Source organism: Uranotaenia lowii, chromosome 2, assembly GCF_029784155.1.
Source record: "Uranotaenia lowii strain MFRU-FL chromosome 2, ASM2978415v1, whole genome shotgun sequence".
Lineage (NCBI taxonomy): Eukaryota > Metazoa > Arthropoda > Insecta > Diptera > Culicidae > Uranotaenia > Uranotaenia lowii.
Genome location: NC_073692.1, coordinates 189,958,954 through 189,985,098, shown reverse-complemented (window position 1 = coordinate 189,985,098; position 26,145 = coordinate 189,958,954). Strand labels below are relative to the sequence as shown.

General features: G+C 34.6%; 3 protein-coding genes across 4 annotated transcripts in view; all 3 read left to right on the top strand.

Moving 5' to 3' along the window:
• The window catches only part of LOC129744586 (uncharacterized), a 327,683-nt gene that overhangs the window by 121,289 nt on the left and 180,249 nt on the right, over positions 1-26,145 (top strand). The gene's annotated exons all lie outside the window — the stretch shown is intronic.
• On the top strand, positions 4,555-5,467 carry LOC129744597 (uncharacterized). The gene is made up of 2 exons (XM_055737215.1): positions 4,555-4,689; positions 4,754-5,467. Exons 1-2 carry the CDS (start codon positions 4,651-4,653, stop codon positions 5,213-5,215), a joined length of 501 nt encoding a protein of 166 aa, XP_055593190.1. The 5' UTR covers positions 4,555-4,650; the 3' UTR covers positions 5,216-5,467.
• LOC129744592 (uncharacterized) lies at positions 19,595-20,668 on the top strand. The gene is made up of 2 exons (XM_055737209.1): positions 19,595-19,728; positions 19,829-20,668. Exons 1-2 carry the CDS (start codon positions 19,690-19,692, stop codon positions 20,600-20,602), a joined length of 813 nt encoding a protein of 270 aa, XP_055593184.1. The 5' UTR covers positions 19,595-19,689; the 3' UTR covers positions 20,603-20,668.

Below are 26,145 nucleotides of genomic sequence, written 5' to 3'. Positions count from 1 at the left end.
GTACTAAATTTTGGACAATAGGATATTAAAGTGATACATAAAAGTAGCCCTCTTTGAGATGTTTAGAATCAGTTCTGAGGGGTAAGACTGATCGTCAAGAATGTTCCTTATTGACTGGATATAGCCAATTCGTCCTCTGACAATAACCGTTCAAGATAAGCAAAAACTTATTGTGAAACCTATTAGTTATTTAGACTGCCTCATTAAGGAGTGTATTAAAAAAAATGCAACACTTTGTTTTGTCGATAACTTTTAAATGTATGTATGGAAATCGGTGAAATTTTCAATGAAACTACCTAGGGTGAGTGCTACTTTGGACCTAGAGCCTACTTTAGTCCTAAAATACCGAAAATTGTGAATAATTCATTTTTCTTGCATAGAATAAAGATGCGGCAATGTGCACAATGAACTATTATTCTTCCTGAATCTGTCCATACCGCTTTTTGCCATAGAAAGTGTTTCTGATAAAATTTTCAACGTTTTTAAAAATGTGCCTCCTATTCGCTGGTAAATTAGAGAGCTTAATTAGTGGGGCGCGTTTTGAGAAATGAGGAGGAATAAGGAAAAATCACGTTTTTTAAGTGTCCAAGCCAAAGTTTAAAAGGTTATTACTTTCACTGTGGAGAATATGAACCAGACAACCTATTTTTCCTAAAATAAATGAAAATCAATCAAAAACGCGGAAAATTTGTAAACGGTCCAAATAAAGGAGTCTTTAACTTCGATGTTCCATTTTTAGACCTAACATCACAAAAACTTTGTATAAATACCATACAAATCAACAAAGGTGCTAATTTTTAATTGGGGCATAATTCAGAACCAATATTTAAAATTTGTAATATTATTTGTTAGCTTTACGCAAATAAACTACAAGTTAATTAACATTAAAAAGTTTCAGCTATTGTCCTACTGATAGAGCTGACGGGGAGTAAAAGTGTTTAAAATATTTATAACAGAAATGTAAATTTTTTCAATCGTTAAAAAGCTGTAATACTTTTTATGATAATATTTGATTAAAGATTACACTTCTAATGCATTTGTTTATTTATTTTCGAAAAAAATGCTTTTAATAAGAATTTTAGGTATAGGTCCAATTAAAGGTACCAGTACAGTACCAAAATAGGAACAGTAGGTTCAATGATGGAAATTTTGATCATCGATATCTTTGCAAATCTTTCAATAATGGCTAAATCTATGTTGAAAATTCTCATTGAAACTTGTAGATAAGATCATCAACTATCAATAAATCTCTTGAAAGATATCAATCTGCCGTTTGTTTGGGAAAAATACATGATTATTTAAAAACCATCGCTTAAAGGGTCTAAAGTAGGGCAACTAACCCTAGTTATGTGATATTCACATGTGCAAATTTTTTGATTTATTATCTAGTGGTTTTTGAGAAAGCGTCCAATGAAGAAGTTCATCGACTTTATATTTTGGATGCCATGTGCGCCATCTATAATTCTTGTTATATACCACCCATTTTCTAAATTAGGTTTTATTATTATTTTTTTTGTTTTTAGCAGATTTTCCCCTTCGACACAAAAACAACATTGAAAACTTTTAATAACTCCACCTTTGTTTTCCAGTAATTGCACCATTCCAGATGCAACCAAAACATAGTATCAACTTTGTAGGATCTATGGAAGTGTTAATCAGGGAAAAAGGTCGCATTTGAAGGCAACCGTTTTTGTATATTTAGCCATTCATTGTGTCAACAGTTAAGTAACACTGATAGATTCGCGCTTTCACAGTCGTCAGCAAGCACTTGAGATTACATACATCAATTTTTTCTTTTTTTTCTCTCTTTGTTTATCTCCGGAACATCCAGGCGAGACTTGTTAACGAAAAATTTCAGGCTGGAAACCTGCCAGGTGCTCACTAAAGAGTTCGTTTTGCTGTCCTTTACGTAATTTTTCAAAACATCTCCATGCTAGTGGTTCCAATATTTTGCGCACGACTTGACCACCGTATTTTATTGATTTCAACGGCGGCCAGTTATTTTCTTGCAGAAATGTAGTCAGGTATGATTATATTAGTCAGTTAGACGAACTAGTAACAAATTTTTTTGTCACTTCCTCAATCGAAATTTTTTTATTTGCGCTTGATAAAACCTTTAACATTCCGTAACTTCATGGAATCAATCAACTTCACTTCACGAATAGTGAAATTAAGAAAGAATAAGTTCACCTTCAAATCCCCTAGGACTCCTTAAACGATTTATCATATGAATTTTTGGCGAATAGTTTATTTCCAGCTGTTTTTGAATCTCCAACTGGGACTTTCCTGTATTTTTCGTGATCCTTCCCAAAAAAATTATTCAATGACCTTATGTATTGGACGATATCTGAAAAGAAAAAACACTTGACACAACATCACCAAAATATGCACATTTAAACATAATGTTGGTAGGTAGCTTCATTTCATCAATTTTCATTTATGCATGCAGAAGAATATACTCCTTAGCGCAATATTAAAGGAATGAATAAAAGTTTATCACCCGTACTTTTTATACAGTTTTTACTTATTGACTTTTTTCGGAGACAGTTAATAGATTTTGTAAAAGAGTTACAATTTTTAAAAGTTTTTGCAGAGTTTGATTATTGCTGGTTTAATTTCTTATGGATTTAAATAGTAGAAAAGTTCAGAAAAACATCGGTTTCAATTTTTTTTATAAAAAACTGTAGCGGTCCTCCAAATTTTCCTACACAAAAAGGCTGGCAGAAGAAAAATAATGTAATACGCGAACTAATTTTACTCTTGCTGAGAACTAAAAAATTTTAACCCTTTAATGCATAGTGTTGTTTTAAAACAACACTAATCAAAATCCAAATATCTCGAAAATGCGTGGAAATTTATTAGTAATGTATTGACAAAAAATATTCTAGAGATTAAAAGTAATCAGTCCATGGTATTTTTATTGCGATATTTTAATGTATGTGTGAGATATCGAACAAAGTATGCGGAAAAATTGCAAAAATCAAATTTATTTATTTTTTTGAAAAAAGCTGTTTTTGGAAAATCGTTGCTATTTCTTCAGATTTGCAAATTCTAACAAATTTTTTAATCTCAATCAATCAGAAACACCTTTCTGCACCCAATTATCAAGGTTTGGAAGAAATTGGCAAAATCGTATTATAATTAATTAAGAATTTCAAAAATTATTTTTTAGCTTTGATTGGCCATAACTTTTATAATACTCAAAATAACGACTTCAAACCTGTTGTGTTGTGTTATTCGAATTAAAATGTTATTATTTCAATGAACCAATAGCTGATATTCTCATTTAAAAAAAGTCATGCATTAAAGGGTTAATTCAGTGCGAGGAAATTAGACGCTGTTTGGAAATTGGTTTTATGATATGAATGGAGATTAATAAAGTAAGAGTTCAAATGTAAAATTTTATAATTTAACCGACCCATATCGGTGAATATTCAAAGGTTTCTTTAATAGCTTATCTTATCGAAAGTAGAAGTGACATTGACAAAATTTAAACAGCAGTTAGTTCAAAAAGTTATGAAAAATTAAATCATTATGTTTTTGTTTCTATATTCATTCAAGCTCATAGATTATACGCCATTTCAAGACGTCATCGAATTTTTAGAACATTGTTTCTCCATTTCAAAACATTCGGGCGCGTCTAACACAATAACATTTTTGATGACTTAATATACATTAGAAAGTATGATCTTTAAACATCAAATCCAAACTTTTCCCGCCAAAAATAAGTTGTTTTGGCTAACAAAACGAACGTTTAGTACAGGGTGTATGGCGAGTATCACTCAAAATCCCTTAACAAACGTATGGACATACAAAAGTCTACGGCACTTTATAGCATAAGTAATAATAATCCGACCATTGTTTTCAAGCTGTTCTAAAATTTTGTACAGTTATTTTGGAACAAAAACCTCCTGGGACAAGTCTAAAATAGAGCAACGACAACATATGGTTGTTTGGGTATTTTGACCATTATTGTACTAAACGACGTGTTAAAAGGGTTAAGTATAATAAAAATCTTAGATAGTCTCAAAAAGGGTAGTTGGCAGAATACCCAGCTGGTGAGATGAAATGAGATTCCTTAAAGATAAATTCGAATATCATCCTCTTGTCGGCAAGTTTTTTGTCCTGCTTTATAGATCGAATGTTTGTATCAAGTGGAAAAGTTTTGTTATGTCAGTTGTAGGTAGTTACCAGAAGAGCATATTTTTGGAGAATTTTTGGCCTAGATGTTGGACCGATTAGATCCTGTGAGTGAAGAGCAATCTCCATAACAATGAAATCAAATAATCTAATTTTAATATTCAGTACAATGTTCTAAAAAGATTGCAAAATTTCATAAAAATCTGAAACTCTTTGTCCTGAAGAAAGTACAAATACTTATTTCAAAATCCCACTATAAATACTACAAACAATATGACTGTAACACTTGACAACTATCGCCCATTAGATATTACGAGTACTTACGGAATTAGGAAGCACTTGTCAAAATGCATTGGATGACTCGTTGAACTATCATACAGATAATGCTTGAAGATTATTTGCAATGAAGTTCATAGTATAAATAGAGCTGTATTCCTTGAAACACAATAAGTAACAAATTATTGGTTAGAGATTCCCTTACTATTGTGATACGAAAGAAAGTCGAGCAAGATGAAATTTGTACTATACATTTCGGCGCTATTTCTGGGCGTAAGTTATTACCAATGTTTTATAATCTTCGGAAATAATTTTTTTTCAAAACACCTCCTCCTAGTTTGCAGCCGCAAATCGCGAAGAATCTTTGGCCGTTTTGGAAGATATGAAGAACCTTCAACCAGCGTACAAAAACTATCTGGATTACACCGTAAATTTGGTTGCAAACGCTAAACTTAACTCTTCGACTGTGATAGTGAACTTCCACGATGACATAATCCGGACGAAGGAGCAATACCTAAAAGCAGCCATCGCCATCGAATCGTATCTTCTAACCCAACTCAATAGCCAAGGTCCCGGAGTCGATACCAACTGTCTGGATAATCTGCGGATTAAGGTTACACCAGAAATGAATCTGAGAGGTCGCCATTTCACTACTTGCATCGTTGCAGTTGACGATGATTTGACTAAGGAAATCGACAAAGTGTACCATCAACTACAGTTGGACGGACCAAGTTGGACCGATTCAACTTCTACGATGCTTTCGTGGGGAAGAATATTTTTGAGAATCCAGCAGATATAAGCTCCAAGCTCCAGGCTAAGCTACACCAGCTAGGCGATCTGCCGACGAAACTGGCTGAGCTGTTGACTTTGTACGTCAATGAATTCCGTGGCCATTTGACAGGCATTGTCGGCACTTATGACAGTTGTCTGCAGATGGGACAGGAATTTCTGGAACAGGAGAGAGACTTGATAATTAAGCATTTGCTGTTCACCTGTCACGGAAAACTGGAAACAATTGAAGGAGAATAAACCCTTTAAAAATAAAATATTTGCAATAATTGGTAACTTGAATGTGTGATCAAATCAATAAAAATAATGCTCAAAAACTAAAAAAATTTTTTTTTATTAAATTCAGTGTTGAAAAGCAAACTTTTCGACACTGAAAACAGTATCGAAAGATGCTACCTTTCAGCACTGGATTCACTGTCGAAAAATACGATCCACGACTTGCCTGATCATAAGTTTTCAGTCGTTGACATGGTCACGCACATGTTGTTATTTGTAAAATAATGAATCTTCAGGGGAATTTTTCGAATTCGCATAAAATTGTGTATTCAATCGTTACAAAAACTGATTTTTCCTGCTTCTCACTTTTTGAAACTTGTTGCATAAATAGCTATTCCTTTAAACGACATTGACATAATTGACATTAATGAGTGGCGTTAATAATGATGATCAACGTTATTCTTGTGCATCATCTTTTTAAAGTTATTGAAGTTTAAAAATCCAATCAATGTATTTACCAACTTTGAATTCGCTATAATAAAATCTTTTTAAATAAACTTGGAACTCTACCCGTAAAACTTCCTTTAAAAAAACATTTCAAATAATCAACAGTTGCTTTGGCTAATGACTCATTATCGCTAATTTGCATTTTGCACTGATAAGAAAAATTGACACTTTTATTTTGCACATTTTCTAAGACAGCCAGACATAATCAATCCTCTTTTGGGGCTTCCGTTTCCCCCCCAATTCATCGAAAAATATTCGTTTTCTAATCAACATTTGAATTCGTCATTGATGAGTAAATAGGTAGGTACTTAGACATTCGTTTATCTCAATGGTTGTCGCGTTGAACAGTGGAGATTTACGTTGAAAATCGACAAAATTTGTTATTTCGTCAAGGGCAAGATAAATCCTAATTCCACCTTCTTAATGCATTATTTTTTTTTACAAAGATTTGAGAATAATTTAAATTTGACTAAGCAGTGTAAATTGTATTACAATTGCGTTTCTGGCAAGAAAAAGTGTTGCCTGATTAGTAGAAACCAAGTAAATAACTAACAATGATCAGTTCTATAGATCACAATCTGTGCAACCGGTTTTTAAGCAATGTGACAGATGTGTTCTGATGGACAGAGAAATTTATGTTAAAACCGAATTTAAGATGTCAAATTCTTCGAGATGCCTACTCATGAAAAGGTTCGAACCAGATTCCAATTGGGTGAATATGTGTAAAATATCATGATTTTGCAAAGGTTTTGCTTCTGTGGTAAAAATAATAGATCAATACATGACTGAAAAAAGTGTGCAAAGATTAAAAAAAGGGATTTTATAATAAGGTTAGAGTACTTCTTGTAATCAACGTTAATTTCTTTTTTATTTTTACACTAGCTGATCCCATACGAACTCCGTTTCGCTTTCAACTTGTTGTATGAATACGCCAATTGTCAAGCATTTTCCAGATGCACTTCCGAAATCATTGTTTAGTTATTATTGTAAAAATATTGGACGTTCACTTTTTTGTCGTCTGCTACTAAATTTGAAATCAGAAATCAATTGAACGTGCCAAAAAATCTCCGTGTATGAATTTCGACTCGACAGTTTCATAACAACTAAATTATTGCCAAAAAGTTAAACTCCTTTTGGTGGTTTTTTATACAATCTTTGATATCTGGATTCAATTTCCTTCCCTCAAAACTCCCGTGTGCACATTTTCAAAGCAATCTATTGCATAGTAACGTCAATATTGCTAAAAGCAGTGAAAAATTAATGGACTACTCCTGTCGTAGACTCATGGCAAAACATTTGACATCTATAATCGATTGTCCGTCCCTGAAAACTACCGTGTGCCAATTTTCATCCCAATCCGATGCATGGTAACGACGATATTGTAAAAATATTGAAACGTTAATATGGACGCCCACCTTTTGCCGGCCCCTTACACTGAATTCAATACCTGAAATCGATTGCCCGTCCCTCAAAACTCTCGTGTACAAATTTTCATCAGAATCCTTCATCCTTTCATGAAAAACATTTTTTACAACCATAATTTTTTAGGAAGCTTGAATAGATTTGGCTTAATAGTTTTATCTTCGAAAGATTTAACTGCTTTTTTTATCTTTTCCATCCCCTATCTAATGAAAATATCTGTTGAAGATTTTCCCACTTTTCAATATGGATGATATCCCTATAAAATGGTATATTTAAGTTTCATTTAATTAGAAATTTCTTAAAAACCTCCGAACTTTGTTGAACCATGTTGAAAACCCACTTTGCATGTTTTCATTTGCTTGTTTGTATTTTTTCGCTTTTCAATTTCGCACTGTTTTATTATTAGTTTATCTTAAATGTTGAAAGTTCTACTAATATTTTTTTGAAGTTATCAACAACAAATCATCTCGAACACACCATTTTTATATTATGAAAAAGGTTTTTTTAAGTTCTGTTATTTTTTCATAGGTACAAACATCCCATTAAGAGATGGTAGAATCGACCACATTGTTCATCAATGATAACTCAAAAGTTAGAAATTGGCCAGTAAAATAGAATTGTATAAAACTCAAAACCTCAAATTTTATTATCTTAAATATCAATTTTCTAATACCCCATTAAAATTCCAATTGAGGCGTTAAAATCACAGCCTTGAACTTATAAACTCTGAATCTAAAAAATATAAAAATGGTTGACCTTCAAAGCCCCCCAGCAGCGGTAAAGAGCACTTGGAAAGCCATTACTATTCTAGTCAATATATTCCTAACAGGCTAGTTGTATTTTTCAATCAAAATGTACGCTTATAATTGTATCCAAATATCTCGTACCGGTAGCATGTGCTTTGAACAGTAGAAGGTACAAAAAACACCCGCCAAAATTTTCACTTCCAAATTTTTGATGCCCAGCAAGCTTTGATTTGCTATCCAATACATGTGAGCTCTGAATGGTCGTTTCTAATAGCCTGCCCTTGGTGATGGTGAAAATAATCCCGCCAAAGGGAAAAAAGTCGGTCGACAAAATGGGGGCCATGACTTTTGGTTCGGGGGAATAAAACCGTTGTAGTATGGCCGACCGCCTTCAAAAGGGGTCATCCGAAAATCTAAAAACATTTTTCATCATTCCTGGTCCTAATGAGCACCCATGCCAAATTTCAGCTCTCTAGCTCTTAAGGCAGCTGAGCCTATTGAAGACAAACATACAAACAAACAAACGGAAATTACTTTTTATATATATAGATAGATAGACTAGCTGATCCCGTACGAACTTCGTTTCGCTTTAAATCATTGGTACGTCAAAATGAGTTTAGAAAATTAATTCGAAACATTCTTTCTACAAATGTAAAAAAAAATCAACAGTGTTTAAAGTCGCTACTATTACTATTACTTGAAATTCAAATTAAACGGTTGATTGACTTTTTATTAAAATTTATGTGAGAGTGTTTTCTTCTCGATCGGTTGCAAAATCTAGACATTATGGCAGAAACATGTACTATTTGTTTATGTGCACGACTCTTTTGCTTGACCTTCACACTTAAATTGGTATCAATTAACTACCTCCAACAAAATTATTGCACAAAACACTGAACTTTCAATGAAACCCTCTTTTTCTGTCCCATGGTCCGAAATTCGATAATTTAAACCAATTTTACGTTCCTCAAAACTCCCTTGTGCCATTTTTTCTTTTCAAATTATGTGTAAAATAACGTCAGGAACTTGAAAACAGTGAACAGTGAATATAGACGCCCTTTTCGCCGACATTTGACACGGAACATGCTACCTGGAGTTAATTGCTCATAGTTTATAACCCTCATCTGAACATTTTCATCTCAATCCGATGCATGATCACGACAATATCGCGAAAAAAGTGAGCAACTGACATGGACGGCTTTTTTTTGACCACGATTCAAAACTTGACACCTGAAATCAATTATCTTTTCTGTTAAACTCCCATGTGTCAATTTTCATTACAACTCTATGCTCAATCAAGAGAATATCGTAAAAACAGTAAACAGATAATAACCCCTTTTGCCGACCCCTGAGTTAAGATTTGAAACCTGAAAGCAAAAGAGCGTCCCTCAAAACTCCTATGCGGAAATTTTCATCTCAATCCAATGTAGAACAACGTCAAAATCACAAAAACATTAAAGTTGGGTATGGACGACTCCTTCAGCCGACTTCTGATCCATAATTCAAAACTTGAAATCGATTGCTCGTCTCACAAAACACTCATGTGCTAATTTTCATCACAATACGAACTATAATAACGCCAATATCGCAAAAACATTAGTCAGTGAATATGGACGACCCCTTTGGCCGACCCCTGACCCTAAATTTGACAACTGCAATCGATTTCTCGTCTCTCAAAACACTCATGTGCAAATTTTCATCACAATCTGGTGTATAATAACGCCAATATCACAAAAACATTAATCAGTTGATATGGACGACCCCTTTGGCCGACCCCTGACCCTAAATTTGATAACTGCAATCGATTGCTCGTCTTATAAAACTCTCATGTGTAAATTTTCAACACAATCAGACGAAAAATATCGTCTATATCGCGAAAACATTATTTGTCTTGTATGGACGACCCCTTTCAGAAGGGGTCATCCAAAAATCTGAAAACATTTTTCATCCTTCCTGGACCTAATGAGTATCCATGCCAAATTTCAGACCTCTAGCTCTTAAGACGGCTGAGTCTATAGAGGACAAACAAACAAACAAACAAACAAACAAACAAACATACAGATAATTGCTTTTTATATATATAGATTAAATATCACATTAACACCTTCATTTCCTCCATAGAAAGTTTTTCGATCAAATGAATAGTTTTCAATACACACACATTTGTAACTGCCCGGATTCTAAGTGATCATAGCCTTATAAGGAATTAAACTACATGATGATAAATAAATCTTTATATGAGACCCTGGGGCCAAAGGGGTGTTTTCTAGAAATTTCGAGAAAACACGCTTACAAATTGATGTATTTTGCCAATTTCGTACATTTTTTTTTAAATTTGAATTTTCTTTAAACCATAAAGGCATGTAAATAAAATTTGAAAAATCTGTAATCATAGTTTGAAATATGAGAAATCGTTTTACATTAATAAATTAAAAATCGATCATTTTTGTACTTATACCCCTTTGGCTCTGAGGCCCTCATATATGAAAAGCAATTTCTGTTTGTTTGTCTTCAATAGACTCAGCCGTGTTAAGAGCTAGAGAGCTGAAATTTGGCATGAGTGCTCGTTAGGCCCAGGAATGATGAAAAAAGTTTTCAGATTTTCGGATGACCTCTTTTAAAAGGAGTCGTCCATACAACACAATTACTGTTTAAGCGATTTTGACGATATTATGCATCAGATATATAGAGCAACATATTAATCGCAGGGCACTAAATTGGACTGCGCACTCATGACTGCGACATTTGTGCGAACTTGTACATTCATGCGACCTGTCAAATCAGTGTAAATTCTGTCGGAGTTCTACACGCTAACTTCTTTTCAATCAACCTTCGTACGGATAACTGCGACTGCAAAACATTGCACGAAATCCAATTTTCAATGAAAGAGATAATATGCCCCCGATGCTTGTCGGCAATATCGTTAGTACCATATATAAGTAAAACTCTTTGAAACTCTTGATTAACTCAGTGTAAGTGGCGCTTCTTGACTTAAGATCGATCCCGAGAGGGCGGACAGCGAACAGTGTTCAAAATTTCAAGAAAGATTGACCTTACTTACTTATTTACTTACTTACTTACATCGATTCTCCGGCGCATAGGGCGCCATGGTAAAAGACCTCCACTGTTGACGATCCGCAGCCAACAACGTCTTAACTTCTTGGTCCCAGTCAAGATTTTCTTCAACAGTTCGTTTTTTTTGGGTGGCGAGGCTTCGTCGCCACGAGTATCTGGGTCTGCCTCTCCATCAATGTCCTTGCGGATTCCATTCAAGCGCCACTCTGCAAATCTCGTTCTCATCTTTTCGCAGCCCAAACCATCTCCACTTACGTTCCCGAATCTGGATTTTTTGTGCTTTTTGATGGCACCGGCGATGTAGTTCCTCGTTTGAGATCCAGTTGCCAGGCCACCAAGACCGGATGATATTCCACAGGCAGCCATTCACAATTACTTGCCAGTTTTTGCGTCGTCACCGCATCTGTGCACCAAGTTTCACATCCGTACAACAACATAGATTTGACGTTTGAGTAGAAGATTCGGATTTTTGTTCGTAAAGAGATCTGGCGTGACCGCCAGGCTTACTTTGATCCGTTGGTTTTCATTCTGGCTCAATTCAAATTAGGTAAAAAAAAAACTCATATAGAGAAGAATGTCATGCATCATTTGATTCTGGGAAAAAGTATGAAATGATTTATGCAGGGCAAATGAAACGCAAATAAATCGAAACTGAACAAAGTTGGAAAATGTTAGCTTTAGCGTCGAATTTTCGAACGAAAATATGCAAACACTCACACACACGACTCACCCTTCTTCGTTTCTACCACTTCAAAATAGTTGGTCCGTGGTTGATGAAAACGCTTTTTTATAAAATCTCTCTTCATTTTCAACTCCTGTCATTTTTTTCTAATCTTCTTTTATTTATCTATGATTTTCAAAGCTAGAAATATTCTAACTTGAAGAACATGGCATTTATCGATAAAGCTGTAATAATTAAGTAACACTTTTATGATGTTTCACTGACTTACACTGGAAAACCCTAAATTCAGCCTCAACTCAAATTCATTGGTTCACACAGAAAATCATTCAAATATAACGTTTTTCTCATAATAAACACACGGAAAATAATAAAAAGGTAAAATTTACCGAGTTAGCAAAGGTGAACGCTCGTGAAAGCCAAAAAGGTAACTTCTACCTCTTCGAGGTGAAACTCACCTCACAGTGAGGTAAAATTTACCTGAATCGAGGTTGGAAAAAGGTACAATTCACCGAGAAAAAAGGTGAATCCAAAAAAGGTAAATCTTACATCGTAGCGAGGTGAAGTTCACCTGAATTGAGCTCGATAAAAAAGTATAATTCACCTAGAAAAAAAGGTAAATCCAAATGAGGTAAAACGTACCTCGTAGCGAGGTGTAATTGACCTGGATTGAGCTAAACAAACGGTACAATTCTTCTGAAAAAAAGTAACTATTCGCCGAACCCGTTCATTGAGGTTAAGCTGTTTTGTCATTCTAGGAACAAGTTTTGCTTTGTGCCCTAATATGTGAAAATCGGAATAGAATGGTAAGTGTTCTTAAATATTAGTTGTGCTGGTTCTCGTCATAATACTATTGATTTTGTTTCAGATCGGCCCATAGAGCTTTGAGGTGTATTCCACATCATCCTCCAGCCGGAAAAGCCGAACCTGACCGGATTAGTCGAACGGAGGAGGCCATGAATGTACGCAACTTAGGTGGATTCAGCGGCCATAGCGGCTCAGAAGAACGTGAAGCCGAATTACCAGTCCCTATTTATCTCCAATAAATATAATTTTTGAAAGAATTTTGTATTTTTTTAATTCTTATTGAAGAAAACAATCAAACCAACCAGCATTTACCTTTTAAATCAGTAAATGGGAAAACGGTATTATGTACTATTTTGCTAGGTGAATGCGAAAAAGGTAAAATTTACCTTTTTGCTAGGTAAATTGAAAAAAGGTAAAATTTACCTTTTTTTTATTTTCCGTGCAGCATTCTTTCAAAGTTTATATAAGACCAGATTAAATAACTCTTTTAGTTCTTAGCTTTTAATGTTGCTAGAGCGTTTTTCAGACATATCCGAACAGGGTGAATCCGGGCAATTTTATCTTAAAACCTGCACTCAGAAAAATTCTATTATGTATGCCATAAGATTCTCCTATGAAGTGGCGCCATAAGAAAAACTAATGAAATTCATAAGATTGTCTTATGACGCGAATGAATTCTGAAGATGAACGCCTACTTCAATGAGAGGTTGTTGCTTTTCATAAGAGATTCTTATGGAAACAGTAAATCACTTTCTAATAAGAAAAATTCTCGATATTTCATGCTGAAAACATTCACTTTATTGTTTGCCAAATTTGTTTAAAATTAAATCCTTCATGGTCGTCACCATCAGCAGCGCCTCAACAGACGGCTCCATCAAAGTTTTTTTTGCCGCATCTTAATCTTCGACCTTTCGTTTTTTGCCTATCAGCTTGCTGAAAAGTAAACAAATAATGTATTTTAGTTTACTAATATATTCAACGTTCACACCAAAAACATCAAATCGAACTTACCATTCCGGAGATAACAATAACATTTAACATTAAAGGAAAACTATAATAACTATGAACTGGCGATTGCTTCGTACTGTTAGATGATGAAAAAAAAACTGATGCTATGAATGAATGTGTTCATCATTTTTTTCACAATGCCGTTTCTTCTATTTTTCATAAGAACATCGTATGAAAATTGAAAGAATTTCATAAGACTCTTATGAAAAATTAGTTTGGACGCAAAAAAGTGGTTCATAAGATGTATCTTATGAAATTTATAATAAGATTTCCTCTGAGTGTGGCAAAATCCGGGCATTTGATTTCAAAATTTTTATTCCAAAATCTGAGCAGTTTCCTGGCAAATTTGGTAAAAATTACAGAATTATACAATAAAAGTCGAAAAGAACTCACATGAAATCATGATGAACATCAAAACATTTCACCAAAACTCATCTGCCGATTTCAAATCGTATTTAAGGCTTCCGAAAAACTGTTCTTGATTATTAGACTGAGTCGATTTGGGGTCATTTTTGAATTTCTCATACCCTGGGGTCTAAAAGGCATCGTTTTCGTTCAAAACTCATCCATGATTTTTGCAGATTTTTTAAGTAACGTTTACATGAGTAAATTTGAACTTTTAGGTTTGTATGGAAAAATTGAAAATTTTGTACTGAAAAATCAATATTTCTTTTGTTCCTTCTGTGGAACCGAGCTTGCTCATGGTTTTTGTGCCCATTTATAAACACCTCAATGGAAATGTTCCGCTGAACAACTTTGTCAAAGATCGTAACTTCGTATCTGATTAGGCAAAAAAGTTATTAGTTGTTTAATGGGGGTATGTCTTTTGGCATTGATAAACAATACATTCAATTGAAATCACTGCTGGGTTTCTATCGAGGTATTGCATTACTACTTTGCATACAACTTTCGCGAGGCCCCAGCAGTGATGTCAATTGAATTTATAGTTTTTCAATGCAATAAGACATATGTTTAAGAATGGTCATAAAAACTAGGTTTTTAAGAGATATTCAAAGGTCCTGCTTTTTTCGGCGATTTCCTACTTTTTTCCGTGATATGTCCTGCTTTTTTCCGAAATTATCTGGTAAGCTTAGCTTAATCGGATAACGTCAATCCGCTCTCTAAAACCTACAAAAAAGAGCCACTGATTTCATGGCACTTTCGGGAATCCTTGTTTCGGTTTGAGATGCCTTGTTTTATTGAAATATCTTTCCATTTTTTAATAGTTTTCTCACAGAGTAAGAAAATGTTACATACAATCAACAAAAACAAGTTTTCTGTATTTTTAATAATATTCGGTACATTATCTAGATTTGATTCTGTAGAAAACGCTGGTGGTGGAATAGAGTTATCTTTATTCATGTTTCGTCAGTCTAATCGTTGTCTTCCTTTTCCACTTATCATCTTTCCTAACCGGGAAAGTACTTATTTCTGAATGAGTAAATGATAAACTTCTTCTTTATGTGCGATTATTCAGAGATATCCACTCAGAGTATCTGGCCACACTGCTGAGTTACCACAAACTCAGTTTGAGTAGTTCGATTTAACCGTGTGATGGTGTAAACATTTATACTGCCATCATCATCACTATCCTCCACTCAGAAAAATCTTATTATGTAGGCCATAAAATCCTCTTATGAAGTGGCGTCATAAGAAAAAGTAATGAAATTCATAAGATTGTCTTATGATGGAATGAATTCAACGGATGAACATCGGTTTCAATGAGGGGCTTTTGCTTTTCATAAGATATTCTTATAGAAAAAGGAAATATCGCATAAAATTAAAATAATTCAAGATTATTTTTCATTTAATTTTATTTTCTGCTTATTGCGGTAATTGCACCTATTTAGACTTCTGTGCAATTAATTTTCAAGCAGAAATATTTTCGCACTGACGCACACATAGATAACCTGTGTCAGTTTTTCAAATCAGCCGTTGCTCGCTTCTGATTTTCGAATCACATTTCCAAACGGCATAATCGTTATTGTTTTGGCGAAAATTATTATGAAATGCGAACCAAGGAGATTAATAACGAAATTGACCGATCAACAAATGAAAAGAAACGAACAGAAAACAGAATGCATTCTGTACATTCGGGTACAAGAATGTAAGTGGAACAAATAAATCATGCATTTCGGGTGTTTTTAGAATTACTGAAAAATTAGCCAAAAAATTATGGATTCATTGACAATTTTTACTGACACACCAGTCACAATTGTTTTTAATTCAATTTTATCCAAAGATGAAAAGAATATCGATATTTGTCATTGTCTATGTATAGGTCTGTGAGCAGATTTTACTGCGCGCAAAATTTGCACGGGGGTCTAAATAGGTGCAATCTGCGCAGTTTGTTAAAGACGGCAACGGTACGTATGAAAGTTGATTTTTTGGTAGAAATAATTTGAAGTAACTTAATTCTGATGTTGGTCCTTTTTTCATATTGTCCCTTTTCAACTTTTAGCACATGATAGTTTATATAAAGGCTGTGATGGTGTTAGTGAGTGAGGAATTGTTATCTGTCAAATCAGATTCTCTCAATAGAGTTGTTTTTGACATTTCTAACGCACACTTGCTGAGCGTGTACAGATGAGACGGGACAATTAAACTCAAAACCTCTCGGTACAAAAAACGGTCAGCCGGTCGACAAACATGGTCGTTTTTAAAGTTAAATGTCCCAAAAGCTGCCTTTCAACATCCGATTCAATAATAAAGTTTTATTGCACCTCGGACCTTCAACTTCGCGCTTTTTGCCGGTAACCAAGCTGAAAAGTTAAAAAAACATAAATGTACCTTGTGAGTTTTCGAAATTCCAAAAATACACAATCAATAAGGAAATTGATTTCTAACACAATTTTCTTATCCAGGATTATCACACAAGCTGAAATATTAAAAATTCTACTGATAAATTAAATTAAAATTTTGAAAAAATATAATGGAAATTTGGATTCATTTCCCGTAAGTCATTGATATTTTTTCGAAAATCATGCTCTTAATTCTGATCTAGAAATTTGCTACAAAAAAAATCTAAGCAGCCTATTTTGCGAATTTCGACGAAATATTTCCAAAACACAGATTTAAATGAAAAATGAATTCTAAAAAAAATATTTGATCAGGTAAAAAATTATCCATGATTGAAATTTGTTAGCAAAATAATAGTAATTGTTATTGAATATCCATCTAATCCATCAATTATTATTTCTTTACTTCATTTTCAATTTCCACAAAATTCCACAAAAATATTTTGAATTTGACAAAAAAAATCACGATTTGAAATGTGTTGATGATAATGTAGTTGATGATTGAATTTAATCTAATAAATATAAGAAAATATTTAATGTTACTTCAAGAGTGCCAGTGATTAAAGTTAACCTTTTCTTTAAAAAATGTCTTCCAGTTATCAAAATAAAAGGAAAAAAACTTAATTTTCGAAGTTCAAACAAGTAACTTTATATATTTATAATGCATCATGTTCAAATGTACTGACAAAGAACATTTCATGTTGCGAATGATCAATAAGAAACTGATAATAAAAATATAAATAAAGAATTATAATTTTGTTATAATTATTGAAAGGTTTTTAAGATTAATATGTCAAGCTCTGAAGATCATGTCACTTTCAATTAAAATATTGGATCCTGGAAAGAACAGAAAGTCGATACTATTTTTTTTGTTGAAAATTTAGATTCAAACGCTTATGTTCTCAAAACAAAAAAAAAACAGAATTGAAAACCATAATGAAACTTATTGCAGTAGTTCGAAGAATTTAAATAGTTTGACTTCAAAATTAGGTAAATTTGTTTAAAAATAAAAAAAAAACTGCACTATAAAATTCGGTGAACTTATTTGAAAATTAAAATAAAATGAGAAGATGGAAAACGTCTAACGTCAATGTTTTAATGATTGATTTGGTATCTTTTGTCGAATTTAGCCTTTCACCTTTAGTTTTAATTGCATGAAGTTTAAAAGTTTTAAAATGTATAAGTTTTAAGTGAATTCAATCATTAATAATTGATTAATTAACAAATCTACATTTAAGAAAAAAAATCTGATTTTTAATTTTTTTATTTTACTTCATTCAGCTAAGGAGTAATATTTGCTGATGTGTAAAATTGTTGAAACCTGCAAGTTGATTAGACTTTTGCTCTTAAAATTAGGAGATTTTCGGCTTTTTCAGTCAAACTCACGGATCCAAAACCTCTTCTTCTCTTATTCCGATGTTTCGTTCTCTATTTGAACTTTTTCACTTTTTTTGTGTGTTTTTATAACCAGGACGAAAATTTTGAAATGCTTGATTGAAATTTATTTGAAGGACATTTACTATACATCCCTTTTTTTAAAGCGTTGTATCTCTGGATCTAGAATTTCAAGGTAAAATATGGATCGCTGATTGAGCGGATAGTAGTAAAAAGACTGAAATTCAGTTTATGTTTTTTCGTGTAGGTCTATTAATTCAGCAGTTATTTATGATTTGATTTAACTTAAAACTGATTAATTTTACAACGTTTAAACGCCATTACATCAAAACTAGAGACGATAGACAAAACCTGATAAATGATTTGCGATCAAGAAGCCAAAAACAGTTATAAAAAACACCTTTAATGCTGTTAGTATAGGAAATTGTTATGATTTGAGTTTTCAAGCTCAGAAATGAGCTCTGATTAAAAATTTTGGTAAAAATAATAAGTATTGCAGACAACTTTCAAATAATTTAAATTTCTTACCTAAAAATTAAAATATACTTAAAAAAAATGAAATAATGAATGTTGACAAGCACTCCAAAGTATTGTAAAAGTTGACATCGATCATAGTACTTTGAAATATACAAGGTAGGCTATTCCGCTCTCTTTGAACGTATTGGTAAGAGCCCCCAAAAATAGTTATGGAAAAAACTGGCAAATGTATGGAATTTTTCAGAAAATCATTTTTTCCTCAAATTGACAAACATCAAAATTATGAGAAAATATGCATTGATGCATTTTAATGCAACGAACAATATTTGGCTTTTCAAAATCGCTAAAAGTAATATGCAACGGGCTTTTGATCGATTTAAAACTAAAATTTGGTGATGATTTTTCCTTGTGTGGTCCTTTTCTGTGCGGTTTGAACAAAAAATTCAATCAAATTGATTATTTATCACAGAAATATGAAGTATTTTACATTTTTATCAAATTTTGAACATAGACAGAAGAAAATATTTAATTTTTTGCTCTCAAAGAAGAGGGACGGTGATGAAAATTTCTTTTGAATGCTCATTATTTATGGTTCAGAATCGGAAATCCAAAGCAAAAAATAGTTTCCGATGAGCCTGGAGAATCAATCTTTAATCTGAGGCCCTTTTCAAAGGAATCGAATAGCTATTGACAGAGAAATTAATAATTTGGATTGTCATTCTATATAAAACTGCCAAATTTTCATAACTATTTTTGTTGGTATGCAAGCATGCTGTGTACATACACGGAGCTTTCAAGTGAGGTTAAGCGCAATGGCCTACCTGTTATTTTCCATTTACTATGGACATCGATAAGATTTTTTTATATAAATTAAATTAAAATCCAGCCAACTTGGAGACTGCAAATATTTTTGACTTTTCTGAAAAAAATTCGGATGTTTTTTTTATGTTTACAAGAATGTGGAATATCGCTATTCATCTTGATTTTTTGTTTGTTTGTGTGCTTTTGTGTTTTGTTCGAAAGTATATGTTATTAAAACAATTATTTTGAATCACTGTGCGCTTCCCTGCTATGCATCATTATGCAAAATTATCATCGTTCGGTGTATCCCCGTCGTCGTCATCAATTGGTGTCATCATGAGCCCATGATAAGAAACCATTAGCTAGATATGCAACCGTTTTTTGTAGGAATTTCTAACTTCCTAAGCTGCCGGGGTATAAAAACAATATCGATCAATTGGGTCTTCAACAATCGATTTCTTGACGGTTCGAGGTTAACATCCAAAACTAACGAAATATTCCGAGAGGTTTGCAACAATTCTGTGCCTCAGTAGAGATCTATCAGTACGTTAGGATGAAACCGACAATTTTGGTGCTAGTGGCCGTTTTTGGGGTACGTTGAAATTCGAACTCTTATTAAGTCTTGAGAAGACTTATTATTAAGATATTAATTTCACTTCGAGACAAATTCAATTTTAATACTCCCTCAACAGTTTGCTGCAGCTCAACGGGAGCAATCGTTGGCAGTCATCGAAGCCCTTCGACGGGTTCAACCGGTGTATCGTGATCTGCAGAACTTTGTGGTCAATGCTGTATCGAGTGCCAAGCTGAACAGTTCCCAGGCGGTTTTCGATTTTCATGGCAACATTTTCGCCGCTAAGGATACGTTTCTGCGAGCTGCCATCAGTAAGGAAACGGCCACGCTTTTCCAGATCAACGGGCAAGTTGCCTCGACTCAACCGGCCTGTTTGAATCTGCTGCGGGAAAGCGTCACAGTCAATATGAATCTGGCTGGAGTATCCTTCACTAACTGCATCCTGGCGGTGGACGCCCGATTAGGGACAGAAATAAACCAAATCTATTCCGAGCTTCAAATCAACGAAACAGCTTACATCGACTTCAGCATCTACGATGTGTTCCAGCAGCAAAATATTTTCATCAATCCGGACGTTATCATCGAGCTGCTTCAAAGTAAACTCGGTCAGCTGCAGGCACCGCTTGGATTGATCCGGGAACTTTCCGACCTAATCGATTCGTTCCGCTCCCGGCTTGAAGTGGTCCGAGTGAACTACAACCAGTGTTTGACCACCAACGATAACTTGCTGCAGACGGCAATCAGTACCATTTTGATTCAGTTACAGCAGATTTGTTTGGGATCGTTGATAGCTACCGGTCCTCCACAACCAGGAACCCCAATGGGCGTGATGGGACCTCTGGGACCTCTGGGACCTCAGGCAGTTCAACCGGAAGTAGTTCAGTGGACGTGATGTGTGAATTATGATAAAATGGATGTAACAAGCATTTTTTGAATAAACCAATTTATATGTTTTTAAGCAGCTGTTCCAAATAATATGAACTTGATTTATAAATACCTCAAAAACATACAGCAGAGAAACAGCTGTTTTGTTTCTAAATTAAAAAAAAAACTTATTTCTAAAGAATTTTTCTCCAATTTTAGAAATTTTTCGTTCAAAGATGCAATTCATCAGTTTTGAATAGTTGACAACTTAGAAGAAGGGAAATTTGAAATTGATCCATTGAAATCCATTTTTTTACATCCATAAAAGAGGTTGCATAAACCCAATGCCTATTTGGCAAATCTCTGTGCCGCTGCATTGCAAAGTGTACTGTACCAAAGATGATATGATTGGAAAAGCACTACTGGCATAAAGACTTCAGCTCCCAAGCATAATGATGCATGACCAGACCACTTCCCGAGCAGACTTTAATGCCATAATTGATAGCAAACAGTAACCAAAATGAGCTATCAATGCCAAAATTATAGCAAAAATTATTCCAAACCAAAACCTGAATAAGGTATTGAAACCAAATTGAAAGCACTATTTGGTTTTGCTTATTCTATGACAACAAAACAAGGCATCACCAGGGTATTATTATTTTCATCGTGTAGAAAAGTGAGATGGAAATGATATCATGATTTGGTGTTCCATTTTCTGCTTAAAAAAAACAAAACACTCAAAAGTTTGGTCGAACTGAAAACAAACATACAATCTAGTCGTTACCCACATAGTGCGAGTAAAAATTGGTTTATGATTTTTCAGCATTAATTCAAGCCAAACAAGAAAAACATTTATGGGTTTTTCATCTATTACTTGCTCACTCTGAAGGAGGTCACCAATAGCCCCTACCCAGTAAACATGAATCGGCAGAGAGGTAACTCAAATCGCCAGAAGGATCGTAACGATCTCTCTGGCGATTTTGCATCATCACATCGGCAGAGAGGAACACACCATACGCGTGCCTTGAGTGAGTGCCACGAAATAATCTAAGACACGCCCTTCAGAGAAACACACGAAAACAACCCGAATCGTGTTTGTATGTTTCCCTTCGAGACGCGTGTTTGCCTGCCTGAGAAGTCGACTGCACCGTACGAGCGTTCGATTCAAACTGATTTCGCATGTACGCATTAGCATTCGTTGCCTCTAGGTATCTCGGCAGGACAAACCGAATGAGAATATTTGCCTTCTTGGAGTGTTGTCGAAATTAACCGTTTTATTCTAAGTTCGGTGACTCAACTCTCAATTTTTTACATGCTCTGTCGATTTTTTAAAGGACGCGCTTACTGGGTAGTTGCTGATCAAGCCACGGCAACCGTCTGGGGTGGGCCGTTTGGCCGCCTCTTTTGATGGGCCAGCTAGAGCTTGAGAACCACTGGGGCTCAAGGTCGGCTCTCGCTTTATGAGACTGGTCGGATATCCAATAAAAACACTACGGACTCTGGTCAAAATGTTCTGTATTATAAAAACTTACGTTCGTGTAGTGTGGGAGTGTAATCTGCTGTTGCTGGAACCGGCCGGCCGTAACGGGTGCGGGGCGCACTCACCATGCGCTCGGGACTGATTCGATGCTGTGTCTCCAAACGTGATCATTAACTGACCATTCGATGCAATGGAACCGGAGGGTAGTTGATTGAATTCTTACGAACCCGTTTGAAGGGATCAAACAAAACCTTCTGGAACCAGATGGAGATGAGTCGATTTGGCGGTTATGGTTGTCCTCGTGGTGGATGCCAATTTCCAACTGGTGCTCTGGATGGTGCCCGCAGCGCTTACGTTCCGCAGGCTCCTCGACAGAGCAACGGAACCCGATAAACTACTATACGCTGGGTTGCTGGGGATTTTTATTAAATATATTCACTACAAGCTCTACTTAGCCTCTTCTATTGTATACAAATAAAATGTTTAGGTTGATTCGCATTTTTTTCATTTCAAAAGACATTCTTAACTCGCTTTCCAATTTCAGATGTTCATGCTTTTAGAGTATAGGCCAAGCTCATCCATGTCTCTGCGGTTAGCGGTTTCTTCTCTTCTTTTTAAGTTTAAAAATGCTTGAAGTGTTCTCTCAAATCGTTAAAGTGGTTCAAATCCTATTAAATTCACTATCAAATTTGGAATTGTTCTATCGATTCACCTTATGATGTATTGTTATCTCAAGATTTACTAACGATTCGTTTGACATGAATCCGACACAATGCTGCAGCTTTCCTTTCACATCTGATTTTGTCCTTTTATCCATATCCGCTTCCAGATTTAAGGTTGTTCTCTCAATTCACTTAATATTTAAAATTATTTTTGCAAAGTATTCTTATCTTGACACGCTCCATATTCATTCTTATCTCAAACTGTCATGTCAACACGAATTGCCAAATTTTCTGGCCATTCAGTCTACTTGGTTAAGAAGAAACATTTTAACTACTATTTTGTCTTGGATACACCTATATTTGGAACTTTATTCCTCATTATTTCCGCAGGCATCGCTTTGGAAAAACTGAGTGATACCGTTGCTTCGTAGTTTGTGACTCTTATTTATTTTATAAATGATAAATTTTTACCACTGTACATGATATCATGTTTTTTTTAAAGTTGTTTATCTCAATAACTTAATATTTTTTCCCACCAATTTTTTCTTGTTTTATCGCGATCTTTCAAGAACTCTTTGAAAGCTGTCCTTTGAATCTACTTCACTTCAATTAAATTAACTGACTTTCTAAAGTAACTTCTTTCAAGCAGTCCTCAAATCACACTTGAGTTTTCCATCTATATAAACTGTCCCCTCAATTCAATGATTTTTTGTTTAAATTAATATTGAACTTTCCTCTCAATCTGCTTGATAAGCGTCATCTCAACAACCTTTTTTCGTTTTTTTTTCATTTATTTCAAGGTGTCCTCGCCACTCTCTTATTAGTGTTATTCAATTTCTATTAAGCTGTCTTCTCGACTAGCTTGTTGGTGATTTTTTCCCCAATTTCTGTCAATCTGTCCTCTCAAACCGCTTGATCACCAAGCTGTCCTCTCAACTCGCTTTTTGGTGTCATTCAATTTCTTTCAAGCTGTCCTCTCAAACCTGCTTGATCACCAAGCTGTCCTCTCAAACCCGCTTGATCACCAAGCTGTCCTCTCAACTCACTTATTGGTGTCATTCAATTTCTATCAAGCAGTCCTCTCAACCCGCTTGATCACCAAGCTGTCATCTCAACTCGTTTTTTTGGTGTTATTCAATTTCTAACAAGCTGTCCTCTCAACTCGCTTTTTGGTGTCATTCAATTTCTTTCAAGCTGTCCTCTCAACCCACTTGATCACCAAGCTGTCCTCTCAACTCGCTTTTTGGTGCTATTCAATTCCTATCAAGCTGTCCTCTCAACCCGCTTGATCACCAAGCTGTCCTCTTAACTCGCTTATTGGTGTCATTCAATTTCTATCAAGCTGTACTCTCAACCCGCTTGATCACCAAGCTGTCCTCTCAACTCGCTTTTTGGTGTTATTCAATTTCTATCAAGCTGTCCTCTCAACCCGCTTGATCACCAAGCTGTCCTCTCAACTCGCTTATTGGTGTCATTCAATTTCTATCAAGCTGTCCTCTCAACTCACTTGAATATTATTATATCACCAAACAGTCTTCAGTCTAAAGAATTTACCTGCTTTTCATTTATTTTTCTTTATAGTTTCCTTTCTGAATAGCATTTTAACACGTTTGAAATTAAGTCTGATTCACTTTTCGATTTTAAATATCAAAAGTACTTAATTTTTTTCCAACTTTTGGTAGAACTTTCTAAGCGTGTGCAACTTTGACGATGGCTGATATGAATAAAGCTCTAGTAATTGCTTTTGCTATTTTCGAGCAGTTTTGTTAGTCAATTTCTTCGAATGGCATGCATATTTTTAATTCGGAGCAGGTTGAAAGTAAATGTTTTACTCAGCTTTTTCATATCTAGCTGAGCAAATGCTTTCAAATGTTGCCATTCAAAAGTTCGAGCAGAGTAAAAGCTATCGAAGCAATTGCTATTTTTTTATTCATACCACCTGATGTTTGTTTTTATTCGGCTCGATTTTTTCCAAACTTTGTAACAAAACACAATTTGATTGGCAAATACCTGCCATGGTCGCCAAATGTGCCGACCGGTTTAGCCTTCCGTAGTGGAACCACCGGATCACTTGACCGTGTCTGGCCGGGACAACTACGCGCTGTCGTGCTTAGCTCGCTCACCCGCTCGCACTCGCTGACTGACTGACTGACTGACTGACTGACTCGCGTACACGCTCGTGTGGGGTGACCAAGTGTCGGTTCAATCCATACACCGGTCAGATTTGCTGTGACCAGAATCCTCGAGACCAGAAGCTTTTTGGTCAGAAACTTTGGGGTCTTGACTAAGGCTCTACTCTGGAAAAACAGGCACTTTCCACTTTAAATTCGTATTACTTTTAGTAATTTGAGTAAAACTTTTGCACTACGATCTAGTCGCTATCGCGGTTGCAAGCGGAAAGACTTAATTTAGTCAAGGAGCCGATTTTCCCACCCTTGCCAGTTTCCGTTCCATTTTCCGTTGACATTAGTATGTCCGTCACCGTTCAGTTGGTGTTAGGGGAAAGGTTTCCTAAATGGGCCTATCGGGTTTAATGACCCTACGGCTGTTTGATGAAATGGCTGACTAGACAGCTTATCTGACCAATGCATATTGAGGGCGATACGCTTAGAAAATAAGGCATGAAAGAATTTTATGAATTTACAAACTCAAAAAAATTAAAAAATCATACAAGGTTTTGATACATTTTGATGTAATATTTCAACTTTAAAAATTTATACGTAAAGAAGCTTAAAACAGAAACTAGGAAGGTTTTTGTTTCTTACTCAAACGAACTTATTAAATTAAACATATTTCAGCTTTTGTGGAGGTTTAATAATGATTATATAGTGAAACAACAGAGTGTTTTTGTATGCCCCCATCATGTTTGTAAAATGCCTCCATCCTAAAATAACAGGTTAAATAGAATAAAAGATTTTTATCATTGAACCTTTAAATCTAAGCTCTGAATAACATCTTAAGAGAGAATTGAAGATCTAAAAACAGATTTGATAAAGTTTTTCTAATGGATGAACTGCCTCCATAGTATGGCAACCCTAACTTTTGTTTTATTCCATAAAATTATTATATACATAGATTTTTATAAAACTTCAGCTTTGTCGTACGGAAATTATTACTTTCTAGCAGTTTCAATGAAATTATACAGAAAAATTGCCCAAAAAACAGAAATTCTGTTCGGCATTTTAGACAACACTTATAAAAAAATCGTTTTCTTGGAAACAGAAGAAAATTTTAACATAAAAATAATCCAATGTATAGAAAACAGATGCCTGCACACGTGTATATAGTTTTTGTACACATATTCGATGTGATATTTGATTAAATTAGTGTTCTGCTTAATAGGCGCATATAGCCCGCTCCTCCCCTATGTGTTTTTGTTTGCGTTATGTATTTGAATTTTTAAACTGCTGAATGTTGTCCGTTACTTTT

Coding starts and splice junctions, on each gene's coding strand:
- LOC129744597 (XM_055737215.1), top strand. CDS start 4,651: ATGAAATTTGTACTATACATTTCGGCGCTATTTCTGGGC. Junction 4,690..4,753: donor TTTCGGCGCTATTTCTGGGC/GTAAGTTATTAC, acceptor ACCTCCTCCTAG/TTTGCAGCCGCAAATCGCGA.
- LOC129744592 (XM_055737209.1), top strand. CDS start 19,690: ATGAAACCGACAATTTTGGTGCTAGTGGCCGTTTTTGGG. Junction 19,729..19,828: donor TGCTAGTGGCCGTTTTTGGG/GTACGTTGAAAT, acceptor CTCCCTCAACAG/TTTGCTGCAGCTCAACGGGA.